This window comes from Manis pentadactyla, chromosome 2 (genome assembly GCF_030020395.1).
Source record: "Manis pentadactyla isolate mManPen7 chromosome 2, mManPen7.hap1, whole genome shotgun sequence".
NCBI classification, from domain to species: Eukaryota; Metazoa; Chordata; class Mammalia; order Pholidota; family Manidae; genus Manis; species Manis pentadactyla.
Window position 1 is genome coordinate 93872890 of NC_080020.1, and position 15978 is coordinate 93888867.

The 15978-nt window shown below is 35.8% G+C and overlaps 1 protein-coding gene across 3 annotated transcripts in view; it reads right to left on the minus strand.

Moving 5' to 3' along the window:
- The window catches only part of IPO11 (importin 11), a 298239-nt gene that overhangs the window by 241837 nt on the left and 40424 nt on the right, over positions 1 to 15978 (minus strand). For all 3 annotated transcript variants that reach the window (XM_036887802.2, XM_036887801.2, XM_036887803.2), the window contains exons 4-5: positions 7240 to 7312; positions 5644 to 5847 (exon numbers count right to left, since the gene is read on the minus strand). In XM_036887802.2, coding sequence (XP_036743697.2) covers positions 5644 to 5847; positions 7240 to 7312 — 277 coding nt within the window. The remainder of the gene's footprint in view (positions 1 to 5643; positions 5848 to 7239; positions 7313 to 15978) is intronic.

Genomic DNA, 15978 nt, shown 5'->3' on the forward strand with positions numbered 1-15978 from the left:
TAAATAACCGATTTTATGATCAATGACCAAATAAAAACAGAGATCAAGCAATATATAGAGACAAATGACAACAATAATTCAGAACCTCAATATCTTTGGGATGCAGCGAAGGCAGTGCTCAGAGGGAAGTATAATGCAATACAGGCCTACCTCAGGAAAGAACAATCCCATATGAAATGTCTAAACTCACAATTAATGAAATGAGAAAAAGAAGAACAAATGAGAACTAAAGTCAGTAGAAGGAGGGACATAATAAAGATTAGAGCAGAAATAAATAAAATTGAGAAGAATAAAACAATAGAATCAATGAAAGGAGCTGGTTCTTTGAAAAAACAAACAAAATAGATAAACCCCTAGACACATTTATCAAGAAAAAAAGAGTCTACACACATAAACAGCATCAGAAATGAGAAAGGAAAGATCACTACAGACACTACAGAAATACAAAGAATTATGAGAGAATACTATGAAAAATTATATGCTAACAAACTGGATAACCTAGAATGGACAACTTTCTAGAAAAATATAACCTTCCAAGGATGAACCAGAAAGAAACAAAAAACCTGAATAGACCAATTACTAGCAACAAAATTGAATTGGTAATCAAAAAACTACCTAAGAACAAAACATCTGGACCAGATGGCTTCACCACTGAATTCTTTCAAACATTTAGTGAAGACCTAAAAGTTTTCCAAAAAGTAGAAGAGGACGGAATACTTTCAAACTCATTTAATGAGGCCAGTATTAACCTAATACAAAAACCATGCAAAGACACCACCAAAAAAGAAAATAGCAGACCAATATCCCCAATGAAAATAGATGCAAAAATACTCAACAAAATATGAGCAAACCGAATTCAAAAATACAGCAAGAAGATCATCCATCATGATCAAGTAGGATTTATTCCAGGGATGCAAGGGTGGTTCAATATTAGAAAATCCATCAACATCATCTACCACATCAACAAAAGAAGGACAAAAACCACATGATCATCTCTGTAGATCCCGAAAAAGCATTTGACAAAATTCAACATCCATTCATGATAAAAACGCTCAATAAAATGGGTATAGAGGGCAAGTACCTCAAGACAACACAGGCCATATATGACAAACCCACAGCCAACATTATACTTAACAGTGAGAAGCTGAAAGCTTTTCCTTTAAGATCAAGAACAAGACAAGGATGTCCACTCTCCCCACTTTTATTCAGCATAGTTCTGGAGGTCCTAGCCATGGCAATCAGACAACACAAAGAAATAAAAGGCATCCAGATTGGTAAAGAAGTTACATAGTCACTGTTTGCAGATGACATGATATTGTACATAAAAAAACCCTAAAGAATCCACCCCAAAACTACTAGATCTAATATATGAATTCATCAAAGTTGCAGGATACAAAATTAATACACAGAAATCTGTTGTGTTCCTATACACTAATGATGAACTAGCAGAAAGAGAAATCACGAAAACAATTCCATTCACAATTTCATCAAAAAGAATAAAATACCTAGGAATAAACCTAACGAAGGAAATGAAAGCACTACACTCTGAAAACTGTAAGACACTCATGACAGAAATTAAAGATACCACTAAATGGAAACCCATCCCATCCTCATGGATAGGAAGAATTAATAGTGTCAAAATGGCCATCCTGCCTAAAGCAATCTACAGACTCAATGCAATCCCTATCAAAATACCAACAGCATTCTTCAACGAACTAAAGCAAATACTTCTAAAATTCATATGGAACCACAAAAGACCCTGAATAGCCAAAGCAATCCTGAGAATGAAGAATAAAACTGGGGAGATAACTCTCCCTGACTTCATGCTCTATAACGAAGCCACGGTAATCAAGATAATTTGGTACTGGCACAAACAGAGACTCACAGACCAATGGAACAGACTAGAGAGCCCTGATATAAACCCAAGCATGAAGGTCAATTAATATATGATAAAGGAGCCATGGACATACAATGGGGAAATGACAGCCTCTTCAGCAACTGGTGTTGGCAAAACTGGATGGCTACATGCAAGAGAAGAAACTGGATTATTGTCTATCCCCATACACAAAAGTAAACTCGAAATGGATCAAAAACCTGAATGTAAGTCATGAAACCATAAAACTCTTAGAAGATAACATAGGCAAAAATATTTTGGACATAAACATGAGCAACTTTTTCATGAACATATCCGCCCAGGCAAGGGAAACAAAAGCAAAAATGAACAAGTGGGACTATATCAAGCTGAAAAGCTTCTGTACAGCAAAGGACACCATCAGCAGAACAAAAAGGCATCCTACAGTATAGGAGAATATATTTGTAAACGACATATCCGACAAGGGGTTAACATCCAGAATATATAAAGAACTCACACACCTCAACACCCAAAAAGTAAATAACCTGATTAAAAAATGGGCAGAGGATATAAATAGACAATCCTCCAAAGAAGAAATTCAGATGGCCAACAGGCACATGAAAAGATGCTCCACATCACTAATTATCAGGGAAATGCAAATAAAAAACACAATGAGGATATTAGAGGCCAAGTTAGGATGGCCAGTATTGAACAGACTAAGAACAACAAATGCTGACGAGGATGTGGAGAAAGGGGAACCCTTACACACTGCTTGTGGGAATGTAATCTAGTTCAACTATTGTGGAAAGAAATATGGAGGTTCCTCAAAAAACTAAAAATAGAAATACCATTTGACCCAGGAATTCCACTCCTTGGAATTTACCCAAAGAATATAATTTCTCAGATTCAAAAAGACATATGCACCCCTATGTTTACTGCAGCACTATTTACAATGGCAAAGATATGAAAGCAACCTAAGTGTCTATCAGTAGAGGAATAGATACAGAAGATGTGGTACATATACACAATGGAATACTATTCAGCCCTAAGAAAGAAACAAATTCTATCATTTGAAACAACATGGATGATGCTGGAGCATATTATGCTCAATGAAATAAGCCTGGTGGAGAAAGACAAGTACCAAATGATTTCTCTCATCTGTGGAGTATAACAATGAAGCAAAACTGAAGGAACAAAACAACAGATTCACAGACTCCAAGAAGGGACTAGTGGTTACCAAAGGGGAGGGGTGGGAGAGGGCAGGTGGGGAGGGAGGGAGTAGGGGACTGAGGAGTATTATGTTTAGTACACATGGTGTGGGCGATCACAGGGAGAACAGTGTAGTACAGAGAAGGAAAACAGTGGATCTGTGGCATCTTGCAGCCTTGATGGACAGTGACTGTATTGGAGTATATGGGTGGGGACTTGATAATATGGGTGAATGTAGTAGCCACATTGTTTTTTCATGTGAAACCTTCATAAGAGTGTATATTAATCATACCTTAATAAAAAAATTTTTTTAAAAGTGGGGTCAATAGGCAGATCCATAGAAACACAAAGTAAATTAGTAGTTGTCAGGGAATGAGGAGAGGGGTGAATGAGGAAGCAACTGCTCATGGGTGTGGGATTTCTTTTTGGGGAAATGTTCTGGAATTAGACAGTGGTGAGGTGCACAACATTCTGAATGTACTAAATGCTATTGAATCATATGCTTTAAAATGGCGAATTTTATGTAATGTGAATTATCTCACATAATTTGTTGTATTATGTGAATTATATATCAGTTAAAAAACTGCAAAAAAAAAGAAATGGTTACAGGTTTAATTTATTCTGAAGCTTGCATTTTTAAAAACAATAAAAAGCAATGGTACTTTAAAAAAAAATTACTGGGATACACTAAACTGCAGGAAGAAGTTTTAAGTACACACTGCACTACTCTGCCATAGCAACTAGCTCAACTATGAGCTTACCTTTTTTTATGTTTGAAACCAGATCAGTAAATGGAGACAGACCATCTTGGCATTACAATAAACATATTATAAAAAGGAAGATTTTCTTACACTTCAAGCTATCAAAATAATACAGGCCACTTTATTAAATAGCAAAACTGCTTTTAATAATACTACCTTCCCATATACACATTCTTCAATTAACTTCATCAGACTAGATTCCCCTACTAGTCCACATTACGTGCCACATTTCCAGTTCAGCTATTGCATTCCAAAATGAAAAGGGGTAACCTGAATATTTTTCCAGGTGTCTTCAGTTTTATGTATCCTCTCAAAACTGCTTTTTGAAGTTTTACACTATACCAGTTTGAAATTTAGCAAGTTATCTCAGAACAAGTCTATTCTTTATTTTTTATTCATTTAACAAGTTATTGAGCACCACCCTATTCTTCTGGACTTAATAAAAGAACCATAATAATAAAAGCTGCAGTCCTCCCTCATAAAACTCATAGTGTAGTGTATCTCAGAAAGTTAACAATTATAACTCAGCACAATTTGGTAAATACAATGTTACAAGTCAGAACAATATGCTAGGTTGACCTATACTTCACTCTAAATGGGAAGAAAGCAGCCTCCCACTGTAAGAAAACCAAGCAAGAGAGTGGAAATGATCAGGAAATTAACTGAAAGAAGCTGTCCAGAATAAGGCCCCTGTTTTGTGAAGGCTGCCTAGGCTAAATGTAATTATATCTGAAAACCAAGGTAACATATTAGGAGTGTACAACTTGAGAGCACTAACCTAAGAACTAAGACACCTATAAAAGGGTACTCTTTAATAAAGACTAACTATAATCCAATATCTCTTAAACATTTGACTTTGGAAAACTTCCAATATAAAAGTAAGTGGGAAGGTATGAGGCAGGGACAAAGGTGAGAAAAATCAAGAATTTCACAGGAAGACTTGAGAAGATAAACTGTCCATTTATTTAGTCCCAATTAAGTGTCAAGCAAAAGTGACAAGGATTTAAAAAGCAACCTTTAACAAAAAGAATTCCTCTTATACTCAACATCCTCAGAAAAACATTAAACCCAGTGGTTTAAAGATAAAGAGGATATGATATGGTTCTGGCTCAAACTTTGGTGTATATAACAATCACCTGGGAAATGTAGATTCCTAAGCTAGGTCCTCAAAATTAGGATTCCAAAGGTAAACAAGAACATTGTTAAAAATACTTTGAAACTCATCAGTATTATATAGTGCAGTCCAAAATGTTAGGTAGAACAATATGAAAATCGCTGTTTTGGTAGGTCAGTCAAATACAAAAGTGCCAAAGCAACTGAATAGAGAAAGGAAAGTCTTTTCAACAATCAATACTCAAATGCCTAACAAAGGGCTATCGTCCTGTAGTTTTATCAGACTCCTTCCTGTATCTAACCTACATTCACCAATTACCCAAGAATGTCAATTTTAACTTTCTAAATATCAACTCTATACCCTCCTAAAAATCTTCCCTTTACCACTGCTTCTACTTTTTATCTGCACTACTTCAACAGACTCAAACCAGTGACTGCTTTCAGACTGTTCTGTTCTAACCAATCCCTCACTGGCAACTAAGTACTAGCTACATCAGTACCTGTATAACTTCCTGACTATATCATTATCCGGCTTAAAAACCTTTGTGAAGTTATTACTTGGAATTATCTCAGGTCAATTAGAAACAATTCATAATATTTTAATTTAGAGAGGGAAAATAACATTTTTATACAAGTCAAATTTATACATATATATATATATATTACATTTTTAAACATAGTCAAATTTAACCATATTAAATCACTTACATCATAAAACAGTTTTCTGTCAGCAGCCAGACGTTTAGACGCCAGGGTCTTGGTAACATGATAGAAGGTAAGTAATGCTCTGTGCTGTCGAAGATCATCTTGGACTTTCACAGATTCTATAAGAGTAGGAATCAGTTCAGGCCACTGTCTGGGGCAGTCCAATCGAGCAACTTTTGCAATCAGCACTGCAATCTGAGTTGCAATCTAGAGGGAAAACGTTAATCACTGGAAATAAACGTATGTAATCAAAGAAATGGATAAGAATGCATTTATAGTTGAAAATTACCTTTCTGGTTAATTATACATTTGACAAAAGTGGATAAAATTTCACTCAAACAACTGCTAACTGAAAATAGTGGTTCTCAAACTGTGGTCTAAGGATCCCAGGGGCGAAGGAGGAACTAAGACCCTTTCAGTGGTCTGTGAGGTCTTCCCTTTCCCAATAACTTATCAGTGTGAAACTTGATTTTCTTCACATAACTTATACTGAAATAATATTTTCCAACACAGTAAATGAAGCAGCAGATAGGAAAATCTACGTTTTCTTTTAAATAACCAGACACTAAAGAGAGATGCAAAAGTGCGGAACAATGACACTCTTCTCATTAAATATTCATTGTTCAGGGAAACAGCTACTGTTCATTTTTTGAAATTCCTTTTACATTAACATGTTGGTTTTATTATTTTTAATTAATAAATATTTTTTAATTTATCAGTTTGGGGTTTTATTTTAGCAGTATAAAGAAGTTCAAAGGCCACAAAGTTTGAGAACCACTGGCCTAAGAGTAGAAATGAATATCAAATATTAGGTATTTATATATTTGTACAGATCAGTATTTCCCAAATGCTGGTTGACAGAAAATCTATGCAATGGTTTACCCTTCAATCAGCCAAACCCCTCCCAACCACCTCCTGCCCCAGTGAGAGCTAGTCCATTCATCTCCATCTTCCCCCATCTCCTTAGTCAAGGAACTACAAAGCAGAGAACTGAGATCATTTAAATACACTGGGATAAAACTGCATTGGATATACCACCAAATATGGTATGCTTTAATATTTAACTTAAATAATCAAGTATAATAAATAGTAGTGACTTGTAAAAATTTCAAGAATATTTTTATACATAAACAAAGCTTATTTTATTCTAAGAAGAGAAAAATCTCACTATAAGGTAAGGAAAAAATAAAACTATGGAATCTACTCTTTATTCCCTATGGAGTTTGAGGAATTGAAAATGTGATGGATGAAATACACAAAAACTTGAAGTTATCCTGTAGTCAACCCTAAATCATTAAAATTGATTAAAAATATATGGAGATTTGATTCCAATGTTGGTTCAAAATCGGAGGAAGTTTAAAAAGTATAGAAGTATATCCTAAAATGACTTCTGAGTTTTAAGCAATAGCCATATCTAACAAAAATTCTTAACAATTAGAACTGGATCTCAACATTTTCAAACCAACAGAGAAGTATGTACATACATCCTAAATGAACATTACGTAATAAGATAATCTTTAACACCAAGATGCAAAATTAGTGTGGAAAATAAAAAGTAACAGAAGAGAAAAAATAGTTAGCATTCATTTCCTCACTAACCTGGTTTATTGGTTCATTGAAGTTGGTGATTAGCCCTGCACGCAATGTAGATTTTTCTTCCTCTGAGAGAGCACTGCAAAAAAATATTATTTATCACACAAGGGAAGGCTACCTAACAACTAATGCAGGAAAGCACTAGTGTGAAGTTTAATAATAAAAAAAGTCATTCAAACAAGGTGTCCTTGGTGGTTGTTGGTAAGTAAATATAATTATTTCCATTACTTGTATATTGGCACATAAAATAATTCAAAAGCATAAAATTCCTTAAAAATTAAATAGGAAGCACAAAATAGTGAACAATAGGAAATTAGATAAATCCAGAATAATGAATGTGGTATTTTGATGTTTGCTTTTATTGAAATAAAAATAGTTGCATACATCACAATATAGGTAGGTCATGGGGAAGGTGGTACAGCACAGAGAAGACAAGTAATGACTCTACAGCATCTTACTATGCTGATGGACAGTGACTGCAATGGGGTGGGGGTGAGGACTTGACAATATGGGTGAATGTTGAAACCACAATATTTTTCATACGAAATCTTTGTAAGATTGTGTATCAATGATACTTTAATTAAAAAGTTGCATACAAAAAAATTAATGGCTAAATAAATCTTTGAGTAAATATTAGTTTTCACCGACTTCTACTATATAATCTGAATGAGGTTACTCTATAGGGAAAGGCAGCAGGAATCAGAGAATATTTGGGATGAAGACATGTAGAAACCAAGTGGTTAAAAAACTTTCATTTTACATCTCTGGAAACGATAAACAATACTGATACTTCTGACTGCAAATGAGGAAGGAAACTAGATAGTAAAAGGACAGAGAGGTGAACATTCACTACATACATTTTGATTCCGAACTATGAGAATATGTTATTAAGAATTAAGTTCTAAAACCCTCATTTTTAAGTTTTGCAGCCTGGTTATGATGTATTTGGTATCAGATGAATCAAACCAACAATATCAGCTAGTTGCATACAATTTAAAGAACAGTTTTAAGGCAGCTACCAAGTTGAACTGGGTCTTCCCAAAAAGATGTGCTCAAGTCCTAGTTCAGAGTACCTGTGAATGTGACATTTGGAAACTGGGGCTTTGCAGATGTTATTGAGTTAAATGAGGTCATACTAGATTAGGGTGGTCCCTAATACAATGAATGGTAACCTTTATAAGGACAGGAAAATTTGGACAGAGAGAGACACAGAGGAGACATGTGAAAAGAAGGCCATGTGACAATGGAAGCTGAAACTGGAGTGATGCAGCTGCAAGTCAAGGAGAAAAGGAATGGCAACTACCATTACAAGCTAAAGAGACAAAAGAATTATTCCCTAGAGACTTCAGAATGAGTAAGGCCCTGCCAAGCATGCCAATTTTAGTCTCCTAGCCTCCTGAACTGTGCGAAAATACACTTCCACTATTGTGTTAAGCTCCCCACTTGACAATCCTAGAAAACTAGCACAGCATTAAAAATGTCAGTAGCCAAGACAGGGGTCTTACACAGAAGGAAAAGGAACAGTGATGAACTAGTACATTTCCCCTTGAAGTATGTGCTCACAAGAAATTGAAAAGTAGCAGCTAAGAGACTAAAGAGCTAGGAAGAGATTTCAGCAGTTCTCACAGTGTTGGTAAGACAAAAATGGAAGTTCAGGGCCCACAAGAAGGCAATACTTTGGTAAACACCAAAGGCTTGCAGTTGAAACCCTAGTAGGGCCAAAACTTGGGATTAGGGGTAAACCAGAAATAGACCACCCTCAAAGAGAATAAGGTTGAAGTCGGAGGGTGGAGCCAAGATGACGGCGTGAGTAGAGCAGCGGAAATATCCTCCCAAAACCACATATATTTATGAAAATATAACAAAGACAACTCTTCCTAGATTAGAGACCAGAGGACACAGGACAACATCCAGACCACATCCACACCTGTGAGAAGCCAGCGCCTCGCGAAGGGGGAAAGATACAAGCCCCAGCCCCGCAGGGCTGTAGAGGTGGTTTGTGGGGGGCAAATTCCCTCAACTTTTGCATGTCTGGGAATTGTTTCATCCCTCCATCATATTTAAATGATAATCGTGCTGGATACAGTATCCTTGGTTCAAGGCCCTTCTGTTTCATTGTATTAAATACATCATGCCATTCTCTTCTGGCTTGTAAGGTTTCTGTCGAGAAGTCTGATGATAGCCTGATGGGTTTTCCTTTATAGGTGACCTTTTTCTCTCTAGCTGCCTTTAAAACTCTTTCCTTGTCCTTGATCTTTGCCATTTTAATTATTACACTGTCTGGAGATTCTTTTCTTCTCTCCCTCATTATTCCTCCTCCTCCATTCTTCATATGTTGGGTGTTTTGTTCTGTGCTCTTTTTAGGAGTGCTCCATCTATTTGCAGATGACAATGATATTGTACATAAAAGTCCCCAAAGACTCCACTCCAAAACTACTAGAACTGATATCAGAATACAGCAAAGTTGCAGGATACAAAATTAATAGACATAACATCACATGCTCATGGCTAGGAAGAATTAATATCGTTAAAATGGCCATCCTGCCCAAAACAATATACAGATTTGATGCAATCCCTATCAAATTACCAGCAACATTCTTCAACGAACTGGAACAAATAGTTCAAAATTCATATGGAAACACCAAAGACCCCGAATAGCCAAAGCAATCCTGAGAAAGAAGAATAAAGTAGGGGGGATCTCACTCCCCAACTTCAAGCTCTACTACAAAGCCACAGTAATCAAGACAATTTGGTACTGGAACAAGAACAGAGCCACAGACTAGTGGAACAGATTAGAGACTCCAGACATTAACCCAAACATATATGGTTAATTAATATTTGATAAAGGAGCCATGGACATACAATGGCGAAATGATAGTCTCTTCAACAGATGGTGCTGGCAAAACTGGACAGCTACATGTAGGAGAATGAAACTGGACCATTGTCTAACCCCATACACAAAAGTAAATTCAAAATGGATCAAAGACCTGAATGTAAGTCATGAAACCATAAAACTCTGAGAAAAAAACATAGGGGAAAACCTCTTAGACATAAACATGAGTGACCTCTTCTTGAACATATCTCCCCGGGCAAGGAAACCAACAGCAAAAATGAACAAGTGGGACTATATTAAGCTGAAAAGCTTCTGTACAGCAAAAGACACCATCAATAGAACAAAAAGGTATCCTACAGTATGGGAGAATATATTTGTAAATGAAAGATCCAATAAAGGCTTGACGTCCAAAATACATAAAGAGCTCACTCACCTCAACAAACAAAAAACAAATAATCCAATTAAAAAATGGGCAGAGGAATTGAACAGACAGTTCTCCAAAAAAGAAATACAGATGGCCAACAGACACATGAAAAGATGCTCCACATCGCTAATTATCAGAGAAATGGAAATTAAAACCACAATGAGGTATCACCTCACACCAGTAAGGATGGCTACCATCCAAAAGACAAACAACAACAAATGCTGGCGAGGTTGTGGAGAAAGGGAAACCCTCCTACACTGCTGGTGGGAATGTAAATTAGTTCAACCATTGTAGAAAGCAGTATGGAGGTTCCTCAAAATGCTCAAAATAGAAATACCATTTGACCCAGGAATTCCACTCCTAGGAATTTACCCTAAGAACGCAGCACTCAAGTTTGAAAAAGACAGATGCACCCCTATGTTTATCGCAGCACTATTTACAATAGCCAAGAACTGGAAGCAACCAAAGTGTCCATCAGTAGATGAATGGATAAAGAAGATGTGGTACATTTACACAATGGAATATTACTCAGCCATAAGAAGAAAACGAATCCTACCATTTGCAACAACATGGATGGAGCCAGAGGGTATTATGCTCAGTGAAATAAGCCAAGCGGAGAAAGAGAAATACCAAATGATTTCACTCATCTGTGGAGTATAAGAACAAAGGAAAAACTGAAGGAACAAAACAGCAGCAGAATCACAGAACCCAAAAATGGACTAACAGGTACCAAAGGGAAAGGGACTGGGGAGGATGGGTGGGTAGGGAGGGATAACGGGGGGGGAAGAAGAAAGGGGGTATTATGATTAGCATGCATAATGTGGGGGTGGGAGAAAGGGGAGGGCTGTACAACACAGAGAAGACAAGTAGTGATTCTAAAACATTTTGCTATGCTGATGGACAGTGACTGTAAAGGGGTTTCTGGGGGGGGCCTGGTATAGGGGAGAGCCTAGTAAACATAATATTCTTCATGCAATTGTAGATTAATGATAACAAAAAAAAAAAAAAAGCAGTTCCTGTGTGGTGATCTCCAATAAGTTCTTCACAATGGTATAAAGGGCATATCAAAGTGTGGGCAAAGGGTTTGTTTGTGTTTATACAGAGGATCAAAGCCTAATTTGGCTACCCAGAAAATGAATTAAGATACAATATGAAGAAGAACTTCCAACATCAGCACTCTCTGGAAGACTCATGCCAGAAGATGATCATCAAAAAACTGCAACAAAGATCCTGGTTCTGTTGCAGTTGTAGCTGCATTCATCCCATCGGTTCCTGGACTTGCCATGGGAATGAAGGAGATATCTAAGCTGGCCTGTGCATACAGTAAAACAACAAATTTGACTGGATCTATACTGTCGGAACTCAACCAAGAATTAGGAGAAGTGCAAGTTGCGGCACTCCAAAATCTTGCGACTATAGACTATCTACTGTTAAAAGAACATATGGGATGTGAACAGTTCCCAGGAATGTGTTGTTTTAATTTGTCTGATTTTTCTCAAACTATTCAAATTCAGTTAGACAATATCCATCATATCATTGATAAGTTTTCACAAATGCCTAGGGTGCCTAACTGGTATTTTTGGTTTCACTGGAGATGGCTGGTAAATGTAGGTCTGCTTTGGTTATGTAGCTGTGTTCCTATTATGTTAATGTATGTACGCAATTTAATTAGTAGTTTAAAACCTATACATGCTGAAGTTACTCTACAAGAAGATATGTCAAAGAAATAGTCAATCTTCCCATGTTTTCTTCCGTCTGCTACTTCTATAGCTTTTCTTCTTCCTTCCTAATTACAACCCTTATGTAGAATTCATGCCTCATATTGAAATTACTGAGTATCATAATTCTTCCAAGTGGCAAAGATACCTCAAGACAAATGCTGGGCATAGAAGACACAGGGCATAAATATGCAAAGAAGTAAAAAGCTAACCTTTTCAAACAATAAGGCTTCTCCTTCACTTACCAACTTTACATTTCCCTGTATGGCCCCGGAAGATGACTGGTTAGCCAGAGACGGGTAAGATTCCTCAAGGGAGGAACAACCTAAGACAGGCACAGTCACAGGGGGGCCATCAGGTGAGAAATTGGGGATCAACAGAGGTGAGGCATAGAACACCCCCGTTTTGAGAGAAATCTTCTGCATCCATGGATGTTTTGTTGCCCTTGTCTAGCTTGGATTAATACTTGGTCTATAGGCATACACCTGATAATCTCTTAGAGCACTAAACTATGTTTTCTACCTTTATCTTGCATCTACCTACCACTTCAGCATTTTATTAAAAATGATAACAATAATAATACTAAGGGAGAAATGTGGGATTCACATATAAATCAAGTATAAAAATCAAACGAATATTCATATTTGACCTGATTGTTTATAGTTCATAATGCGTGATCAAGACCGAAAGTTTCTGTGATGACTGCCCTTGCACTGTTCACCATGTAAGAACTTATTCACTATGTAAGAATTTGTTCACCATGTAAAAACTTGTTCGTTATGCTTCAGAAGATTGGAGACTGTTGAGAACTAGGCTTGGGGTTGATTAATGATTGTGCATTGAGTCCCCTATAAAGAATTTTATTGTTGTTAACAACCATTTGATCAATAAATATGAGAGATGCCCTCTCAAAAAAAAAAGAATAAGGTTGAAGTCATATATTCTATTTGCTTGCCCAGAGAAATCTAAACTCTCTGAAGAAAGATAACAAAATTGAAAGCCTCTCCAATTTCTCCTATACAGTGTTCACCACTCAATCAAAACATATCAGGCACATGAAAAACAGAAAAAATGACTGAAATCAAACACAAATAGAAACAGGATATATAGACATTGTAATAATCAAATCACACCTAAAGTATTTATAATTATTATGATTAAAAAAATAGGTAAAACATGGGAGAATTTCACCACAGAAATGGAATCTCTTTCTTAAGAAATACCAGAAGAAAATCCTACAACTATAAACATAATAAGTAAAATAAAGATAACAAACTAGAAGATAGGGCAGTAGAAAATATCCAGATTGAAACATGAGAAAAAAAGGACTTCTGCTTTTGAGAGTTCACCGACAGATATACACACTAAGGCAGGTCTTTAGGAGAAGACAAATGGATCCAGATGGAAACCCAGTAACAGTGAAAGGAATGAAGAACACTAGAAAGGTAAATTTTAATGAATACTGCTGGCAAAATTAACATAAAATAATACTTTGTGGAGTTTAAAAATATATGTAGAATTAAAGTACTCAACACCAACATAAAATACAGAAAGGTATAAACAGCATTAAAATATTGTATATTTTGTGCATTATCTGAAAAAAGTAAAGTACCAATCTAAGGATAGTCTAATAAGTCAAGGATGCATGTTGTACTCTTGGAAAATCACTTGAGGAATAAAAGTGCCCTAATATCCTTATAATGGGAAAAACTGAGTAACATAAAATTTCTTGAATAATCCAAAGGCAGGCAAGAAAAAAAGAAAAAAGGGGGAGGGGACAAAGATCAGACATTAACAAACAGAAAACAAAGAGATGGTAGATTTAACCCTAACTTTGTCAGTAATTCTATTAAATGTAAATGGATGCAATACTAAAATTAAAAGACAAAGTTTATCAGATTGGATAAAAAACAAGACCCAACTATTTGCTGCTTATATGAGAAATTGTTTTAATTGAGGTTATAGTTGATATGCAATACTATATTGGTTTCAAGTACACAACACAATGATTCAACAGTTACCTACATTATGAAATGCTCATGACAATAAATGTAGTTAAGAGAAACATTTCATATAGAACAAAGAAATACTGAAAGAAAAAAGCAGAAAAAAATACACCAGCCACCATAAGATGGCTGGTTGGCTCTATTAAAATCATAAAAACTAGACTAAGCCAAAACAAAGAATATTAAGGATAAAGAGAAACATTTCCTAATCAGGACAAGGTCAATTCTATAGGAATATAATAACCTTGAACTTATATGATCTTAAAGATATAGCCTCAATATACTAACAGCAAACAGAATGAAAAGAATAGGCAAGTCTGGAGATTAATATACCTCTCTCAGTAAATGATGGAAAAGATTGCACAAAATCAATAATAAGGATACAGAAGATTTGAATAGCATAAAAAATTTGACCTGAGTGACATAGAACATTATAATCCATGACAGCAATTACACATTTCTTTGACATGCACATAAAACATTTACCAAAATACCATATGCTAGGAATCATAAAATGTAACAGCACACTCCAAACAATGAAATCAATAACAAAAAGTAAGTAAAAACCTCCACATATTTGGAAATTAGGCAACTTCTAATTAACCCATGGGTCTAAAAAGAAATCACAAGAGAAATTCTTAAGTATTTTTAACTGAATGGTAATAAAAACACTACATATCAAAGCTTGTGAAACAGTACTAAAGCCATGATTATAAGAAAAGCTTTAATATTTTAAATGCATATACAAGAAGAAAAACTGAAAATCAGTTATCCTAAGTTTCCATCTCAAAAAGCTGGAAAAATAGCAACTTAAATACAAAAAAGCAATAGAAAGTACAACAAGCTTTACAAAGTACAATAACTAAAGCAAGGAGAGACAGGCCAAATATGGACAAAGGACAGAATCCAAAAACAGTTTCATTCAAGGGAACGACTGAAATGTGGTAAGAAACAAATACATAGCGCTGCCCCTACTTCAGAAATGCACATTAAACAGAAATCACTTCTGGATACATCATATACCTAAATGTGAAAACTAAAATAAAGCCTCTTTGAAAACAGAGTAAGTTCATAACCTTGGGTTGAGCAAAAATGTGGAAATAGGCCCCAAAAGAATTAAATAAAAGGTAACTAAATTGAACTTCATTAAAATCAGTAACTTCACTTCATAAAAAACATTATTAAGAAAGTGAAAAGGAAAGTCACAAAGTCAAATATATATTTTTTTGTTTTAGTATCATTAATATACAATTACATGAGCAACACTGTGGTTATTAGATTCCCCCTATCATCAAGTCCCACCACATATGCCATTACAGTCACGGTCCATCAGCATAGCAAGATGCTACAGAATCAGTACTTGTCTTCTCTGTGCTATACTGCCCTCCCCGTGCCACCACCACCACCACATTATGTGTGCTAATTGTAATGCCCCTTTTTCCCCTTATCCTTCCCTTCTCACCCATTCTCCCCAGTCCCTTTCCCTTTGGTAACTGTTAGTCCATTCTTGGGTTCTGTGATTCTGCTGCTGTTTTGTTCCTTCAGGTTTTCTTTGTTCTTATACTCCACATATGAGTGAAATCATTTGGTATTTGTCTTTCTCCGCCTGGCTTTTTTCACTGAGCATAATACCCTCTAGCTCCATCCATGTTGGTAGGATTTGTTTTCTTCTTACCGCTGAATAATATTCCATTGTGTATATGTACCACCTCTTCTTTATCAATTCATCTACTAAAGGCCATTTAGGTTGCTTCCATTTCTTGG